Raw genomic sequence first — 8,290 nt, 5'->3', positions numbered from 1 at the left:
AAATTGTCATTGATTCCATTTATGCATTTTGAATCACATTTATTAAGCATATTTTCCGTGGCAAATAATTGGGATCACAAATATTCATCACTTGTACAATTTCTTGATCACTTTTGTGATAAAATGTCTAAGGACCAAATATTTTAATCACAAATATTTATACATTAGAATTGGTCAAAAAATCAGCTTTTAGTCACAAAATTTACCTTTATTTATAATAATTATTTTATTGTCATAAAAGAAAGTATATTTTATCTATATACTTATTTTATTTTTGATCTTCCAAAATATTTTCGACGCATCATAAAAATAATTGAATATAAATTATATTATATTAAAATTTCAATAAATAAATAATATGGACAAATTTTATTTTAAGGAAAATAAAATATAGTAAATGTCGTGTTTATAATATGGAGTTAGCAAAAAGTTAGGAAATTATTTTTTTAAACTCCTTATTTTAATTTACTTTATTTGTGTAACTAAATTTCTCTATTTTTTCTAAAAAATCTATAAAAGTATTTGAACTAGCTTTTCCCTGTATAGAAAAATAAACTTGAAAAGTAGTACCTTATTTTAAAGTGAAACTTTAGACATAATTTTTAAAAAGTTAAATATATAAAAGATGTAGACATTAAATTAATTCATTTGTGGTGGGTTTTAAATTTAATCAATAAAAATATCGCATTATTAAATTAAAAATAGATAGTAGAAATATAAAAACTTAAATTAATATTATATATTGAATATTATTATGTTATACATATCTATTTTTTAAAAAGTTAAATATATAAAATATGTAGACATTAAATTAATTCATTTGTGGTGGGTCTTTTAAATTTAATCAATAAAAAAATCGCATTATTAAATTAAAAATAGATAGTAGAAATATAAAAACATAAAATAATATTATATATTGAATATTATTATGGTATATATATACACACTAGTGTTGTGAAACTAAGTTAGAATCTGCGGGTCAGATAAATCTGCGGGTCAATCTGACCTATCATGGGTTTCGGTCGGATGGAGTTTGAAAAAAATGTTATTTTTTATATATGTCAATTTTTAATTTGGTCCCTTAAAACGTAGCTCACTCGAATTGACTCACTAACCCACCTAATTTAATTATTTATTAATTTATGTTTTAATATTATTAGTTAACACTTTTATTGTTTTATAGATGGAGATAAAAAAAATATGTTTCAAAAAAAAATATTATGAATTTATTTATTCAAGACTCTAATATTATAAATGAATAAATAATACGTAGATGTATATTATACATTGTAAGACCCATAAAAAATATTTATAATAGTAAATTTTAGCATTTTATTAGTAATAATAATTTTAATGGATAGAAAAATGTAAATTTTGGATATAAAATTATAGTAATTCTAGAAGTAGAGGTTCACATTTTTGATAACTTATTTAGGATTTTTAAGAAAATTGAATAATAAAAAGTGAATAGTGAATAGTAAAAAAAAATTAAAATTTTGGAAGAGATAAACACTCCACGTATAATTGAATCATCAGAGATAAGAATTTAGCAAATAGTGATTAAAATAATATTTTTGTAATAGTAAATGAATAGTAAAAAAATGAATAGTAAAAAATGAATAGTAAAATTTTTTGAGCTATAAATAGCAAGGGAGGGAAGGCTGAAACTTACACCAAAATTCTAGAAAATTTTTTGAGAGAAGAGAGTTGGAGGAAATTCTAGTTGTAGAGGAGAAATTCTGGAAGTTTTCGGAGAACGGTTTCAAAGGAGGAGATTAAGTCTGGAATAGAGGTAAAGGGAGTTAAGTTTAAGTTTTGTTTTGTATTATCTTGAGTCTTGCATATGTTGCTTTTGTTTGATCTTAAATCTTGAATATGAAGTATTTTGTTTCTGTATGATCTTGAATTTTGAATGAGAACATGCTTCTCTGTTTAGATCCAAGTGTGATAGTTGTAAAATGTGATGTGATTATGTTATGCCATTTGTATGATTAGTTGTTTATTTTTTGTATTTTTGGATTGTTTCTCGAAACTTTTTATTTCTTTCCTTATTTATTTTTATTACATTTTTGGAAGGATTAAAAGTTATCTAACCGGCTCTACCAGATTCAACTTCTTGTTTCCCCATACTTTTTATTGTTTTCCTTATTCGTTTTTATTTTTGGAAGGATTAGAAGTTGTCTAACCGGCTTTGCCAGATTCAACTTCTTATTTCCCCAGACCTGTTATTGTTCTTATTATTTAATTACATTGTATTCCTGGAAGGATGAGAAGTTGTCTAACCGGTTCTGCCAGATTCAACTTCTTGTTTCCACAGAACTTTTACTGTTCTAATTAATTTTTATTGCATCTTCCTGAAAGGATGAGAAGTTGTCTAACCGGCTCTGCCAGATTCAACTTCTTGTTTCCCCAAGAATTTTTATTAAGATTATTTTAATGATTGTCAAACATTTGATTCTTCTCCGGTGACCATTTATAATAATATTTTATTATTGTTAATTTGTTTGTAATATATTTATCTTGTATGTGATGAATGTATTTTATGATGTTGATATGAAATTATGCATCTGAACATGATATGAGTATTATGGGGAGATTTTGTAATGGTATGATATGAGTTGAGGAATATGAGCATGTTATGAGTTTCATGGAGAGATTCTATATTGGTATGGTATTAGTGTATATGTTGATGTTGAGGGTCCTGTCGTTGGTGGTTATCCTAAAACTCTAATAATTGTCCAGTCTCAATTAGAGAAGGATGTGTTATATGGTGAGAGTAGTAGGAGGTTCTAGTCTATGTTCATAGACGTTAATGGACTAACCTTGTGGGTTATGTGATATATTATTTTTGGCCATAACTGTGTTGTAGATGTCACCACAAGTGCATGACCACCCGAGACTTCCATCAACATTATATCTGGATAATAGAGTCTAGTATGATAATTGCATCTTTGAATTTTGTATGGTAGCTCACCCTTACTTGTTTGTTTGTGCCGGAAAATCTTATTTTGCGATGATCGTATGACGTTCATGTTATACGGGAGCAGATGCTGAAACGACGTCCGAACCAATACAAGTGAAGCAGCAGAAAAATGAAGAGTAGTTTAAAAAAAAAAATTTAGAAGTGTTTTAATGATGTTTTAAAAAAAAATGTATTTCCAGTGTGAACTATGTTACTCTTAAATGGATGATTGTAATACTGTACGATGTTTATATTATTAATAAAATAATTTTGTGTGTGAGATATTTAATTTTTGGGGTGTTACATACATAACGTAAGAAATCAAATTAAAATTATAAATTTTAATAAATATTATATAGTATCGATTCTATTAGAAGATGTTTCTTCACAACCCAACTAGATTGAGAATTCTTTTCACATATGTAATATACACAACAAATTGTATTAATATAAAATTACTCAATAACTTGTTTTTATATATAAAAATTAATATAATATACATTTTTCAAAATATATTAAACTATGAATAATTTGATCACCTTATTAGTATTATTTAATTGTAATAAAATTGAGATAGATAATCATAATGATATTAAATTACAATTTAGTCGTTTATGGCAAAAAATCCACCTTTTTTTATATAAAGTTATTGATACTTATATTTGGTAAAAGTTACATACAATTAGATTTATTTTTCTACATGCATACACATACATACATACATACACACACACACACACACACACATATATATATATATATATATATATATATATATATATATATATATATATAACCAGTGTAAAGAAGTAAATTAAAAAATATTAAATATTAAAAATAAAAAGTAAATGTTATAATTAAACACAAATACGTTTTGTCATTAGATTATAAAATAAACGTTTGAAAAAACTATCAAAGGAGAATTTTTTTAATTTCATATTATCTTTTTATTAACTAGTAATAAGGTTAATCTTTTTTTTTTCTTTTGTACAAGTTCTTGTAGAAAAATATAGCATTTATAGAAGAGATCAAATTACACCTATATGTGACTTTTACTAAATATTACATCGTGAATGACTGACTTTATAATATATGTGAAAGAAAATTTGATCTAATGGTGGGTTTTAGAAGAAAGAAAGTTTATTCAATTAAAAGATAGAACAGTATTAAATATTTATAAAAAATAATAAATGTTATAAATAAATTAAACGTATTTTGTCATTTATAATTATCGGAAAGTTAGGAAAAAACGGTTAAAGAAGTGTTTTTCTTTAAAGCTCCTTAATTAATTTATTTATTTATTATAAATAAGTTTATTGTTTTTGAAAAGTTAGAAAAGTGTAATATTTGGTAAAAGTTATACCGTATTTTAAATAAGAATAACGAGATTTTTTGATCAAACTATTGAAAAGTTAGAAAAAAAAATACTTTTTTAGTTCTTTATTATATTTTAGCTAAAATAATTTTTTTTTTCAAAAGTTCTTATAAAATTATATAATTTGATTTATTTATACATGTATGCGCGTCTCAAATTCATGCATAGCATATGGGAAGGAACTAGTTCAAAATTTAAAGATGGTAAAAACAATTAAAACAATATTTTACAAAAAAAAATTAAATATTAAGAAAGAATAATAAATGTTATAAATAACATAAACGCGTTTCGTGATGGATATATTAAAAAACAATTACTAAAGGAACCTGTTTTTAAGGTTCTTATTGTTTTTATTAAAATTAAAGTTTTTGTTTTCTACAAGTTTTTGTAAAGGTATTTGATCCACCTTTACTTAAAAAAGAAAGAAAAGCCCAAAACAATACGCTAAAATATTACCTTATTTAAAGTGAAATCCTACAATTACGTTTTGAAGAAGTTATAAGAAATAAAAGTTATTTAGAAATTTAATTAATCTATCAGTGGTGATTTTTATTTTTTAATTTAATTCATAGACATCTCATTGACGAATTCTTTCTCACACAATACACCCCTATAAATAAATACACATAAAATACACAAAAACTTGGAGAAAAATTCACAGTCAACAAAATTCTCTCATCTCGGAATTAGTATTACTTAATTAACAAAATAAAACAGACAATGAAATAAAATAATTGAATCTGTATTGATGCACCAGCAAAAAACTAATCCACCATCATAAAATAATTATAATACGAAATGTTATGTTAACCATTAAATGAAACTTAATTATTAAACAGACTTAATTTAATGAAGAGAGATATCAACGATGTAACGTATTTCCATTCCTCTCTCTATATCCATATCTGTATCTCTCTAAACACATGCATATACATATACATATACATGTATACATACATATACATATACATATATATATATATATATAAACTAATTAATTATTTATGTTAAAATTTGAAAACAGAGTGGTAGCAAGTGTAGATGTATCATATATCTATAGGCTTAATTACCTACCTAGTCTCCATGTTAGGAGGTAATTTTCTGTTTAGTACCCAGTTTTAAAAATGTAGGCATTTGGTACCTATGTTTTGAAATTTGTATCAATTCAATCCCAGTTAACGGCGTTATAATTGATGCGAGAAAGTAAGGACGTTAATGAAGATGCATTCAAACATTTGATAGCTATTCCACCCAGGCTATCATTAACGTCCTTAATTTCTCGCATCAATTATAACGCCCTTAACTGGATAGGATTGAATTGATACAAATTTCAAAACATAAGTACCAAATGCCTACATTTTTAAAACTGGGTACTAAACAGAAAATTACCTCCTAACATAGGGACTAAGTAGGTAATTAAGCCTGTATCTATATGTGAGAACATTTTGTAGGGATATTTTGGTAAATGAAGGGTACCATTGAGTATTATAAATGAAGTTGCGAGTTTGTGTGTTTCAAGCCATAGTTGAAGTAGAATTTCAGTATTTTCTGACCTTGGTGCATGAATTCAGTATCAGACATCACCATTTAGGTAAAATCAAATTCAATGGCTAGCAGCAATCCCATGAATAGCCACACCAACCAAGAACAATCTACTTGGTACATAGTTCTAAGACTTACCTTTGACACCTCTCAGATTGTTTCCAGGTTCCAACTAACCATGCATGATGGGGTTCATATCACACTTGAACAATTACCTGATTCAGATACAGAACTCATTCCTCTCCATGCTAGGCTCAACGAGAACTGGACTCAAAGAGAGTATGAACTGATACGTGAACCATACACACAACTGATTCCTCGTGGAACTTGGCATAACGAGTCTAGGACCCAGACAAACCATGAGTTTGTGTCCTTCAAGCTTAATCTAATTCATTTCAAATAACATTCTTCTTTGCTTTTGCTTTTGCTTTTGCTTTTTGATTCTTCTTGTTACATTTTCAACTTCTTAGTGTTCATTTCACAGGCATGGAAAAAGACATTAGTCTAAAATTTCTTAAAGACCTTTTTATGTGCATCAGGATTCCTGAACATGTTCAGAACCAGGTTGATGAGTTCTTTCGGCTACTACCGCCATCAACCTCACCTACACCTTATCCCGTCTTCTGGACTCAGAACGTTCTGGTGGGTCGAAACAACTCTAGGCCTACCAGTGCTAACCAGACACTGCAAATGCTCCCACCTTTCCCAATGAATGTTCGAAATGAAGAACCTAGCAATCGCACCTATGAGTCTCAAATTCAAATGGGTGCTGCAACTGCAAGCCCTTCCATGAATGCCAATGCCAATGCTGATGAAGAAATTGATTTGGAGTTGCGCTTGGGTCGAAGCCAATGAGACTGAAATATTTGTACCATGCTTTTGAGGACGAATGCAGCGAGGTGTTCTTGTATTACCATTATGTATGGCTTAGTAGTAACTTTTTTTCGTTGGTTTTAGTGCTTTTGTAGTTTACTTATGTTTTATCAAGGTTTGGTTTTCTAGTTTATTTATGTTTATCAAGGTTTTGTAGCCATTGCCTTGCAAATGTATCTTTCTTTTCATGTAACAAAACTGCCCTTATAAACACTCATGTTCTTAATATATTTAAGGACATTTGTTACAGAAGTTGTGTTTTTCTACAGTATATTGCTCTCAAAAAAATATAAAATTTATATGATTATATGATATTAAAGTTGCAAATGTGTTAAGTGGGAGGAAAAAAAATCCTATATGATTTAACTAGTGAATTCAATTATACTAGTTTGAGTATGATGATCTATATTATATTATAGTTGTCTTTTTAAAATAAAAATATGTAATATTTAATAAACTTGTATTATTTATTATTGTATTTTGAAACGATTTAGATGTAAACGATGACACCAACTTCTAAATATATTTATACGTAATATACGGGATATGATTTTAATGATAGAAGAAAAAAGTTTAAAACATTAAAAGATTTTAATAAAGTAATAAATTAGTCTCGATTTTAACAAAAAAAAATATTTGTATTAATATAAATATAAGTATGATAATACTTGATTTTTTAAAATAAATATAGAGATAAATGACATTGTCACATGTGTATCCACGTGTAAACACGCATGTATATCTGTATTGTCAGGTATGTGTTCGCATGTTCACACATGTATTTTTCATATGTGTAATAAATAAATTTTTAATGTTGTTTGATTACCAAGACTAAATGAATAAAGTTTATAAATGAAATATTTATTACAATTTTTTTAGTTTATATATATATTATATATATATATATATATATATATATATATTCTATATGTTTATATTCCACTTGTAGAATATTTTTGTTAGTCATATCAAAATCTTCTAAAATAAAACACATATTTCATTTCAAAAGATTCCTTAATATTATAAATAACCACACTAGTGCAGAATTGGTCTTTAACGTCATCCAATAAACGTCCGTCCACAAAAATTCCAACGTAAATAATTGATCGGTGGCATATCCGAAAATAAGTGGGACTGTAGACGTCCGTTCTGGAGGGGGCCGGACGTCTATAATATTATAGACGTTGGGCCCCTCTAACGGACGTTTAAAATGCTGAAGCAATGAACTCTTCAACTTCCCTGTCATCAACTTAGACATCCGTTCTGGAGGGGGCCGGACGTCTATAATATTATAGACGTCTGACCCCCTCCAGAACGGACGTCTAAGTTGTTGACAGAGAAGTTGAAGAGTTAATGGTGTTCAGCCTCTTAAACGTCCGTTGTGGGGGGGACGTCTATAATATTATAGGCGTTCGGCCCCCTCCAGAACAGACGTCTAAGTTGCTGACAGAGTAGTTGAAGAGTTAATGACGTTCAGCCTCTTAAACTTCCATTGTGGGGGGCCGGACGTCTATAATATTATAGACGTCCGGCCCCCT

General features: G+C 27.5%; 1 protein-coding gene across 1 annotated transcript; it reads left to right on the top strand.

Annotated features, from left to right (window-relative positions):
- Window positions 1–5,878: 5,878 nt before the first annotated feature.
- On the top strand, window positions 5,879–7,058 carry LOC148206663 (uncharacterized). The gene is made up of 2 exons (XM_088114208.1): window positions 5,879–6,242; window positions 6,419–7,058. The coding sequence occupies exons 1-2, from the start codon at window positions 5,944–5,946 to the stop codon at window positions 6,732–6,734; spliced, it is 615 nt and encodes a 204-aa protein (XP_087970334.1). The 5' UTR covers window positions 5,879–5,943; the 3' UTR covers window positions 6,735–7,058.
- Window positions 7,059–8,290: the final 1,232 nt, after the last annotated feature.

Source organism: Vigna umbellata, chromosome 1, assembly GCF_029865625.1.
Source record: "Vigna umbellata cultivar VRB3 chromosome 1, Vumbellata_1.0, whole genome shotgun sequence".
Taxonomy (NCBI): Eukaryota; Viridiplantae; Streptophyta; class Magnoliopsida; order Fabales; family Fabaceae; genus Vigna; species Vigna umbellata.
The sequence above is the reverse complement of the archived record's forward strand: the minus strand, read 5'-3'. Positions and strand labels throughout refer to the sequence as shown.

Bases quoted from the DNA above. Each gene is read 5' to 3' on its own strand.
- LOC148206663 (XM_088114208.1), top strand. From the start codon at position 5,944: ATGGCTAGCAGCAATCCCATGAATAGCCACACCAACCAAGAACAATCT. The intron at 6,243-6,418 runs GTTTGTGTCCTT...TATGTGCATCAG, and splicing joins AGGACCCAGACAAACCATGA to GATTCCTGAACATGTTCAGA.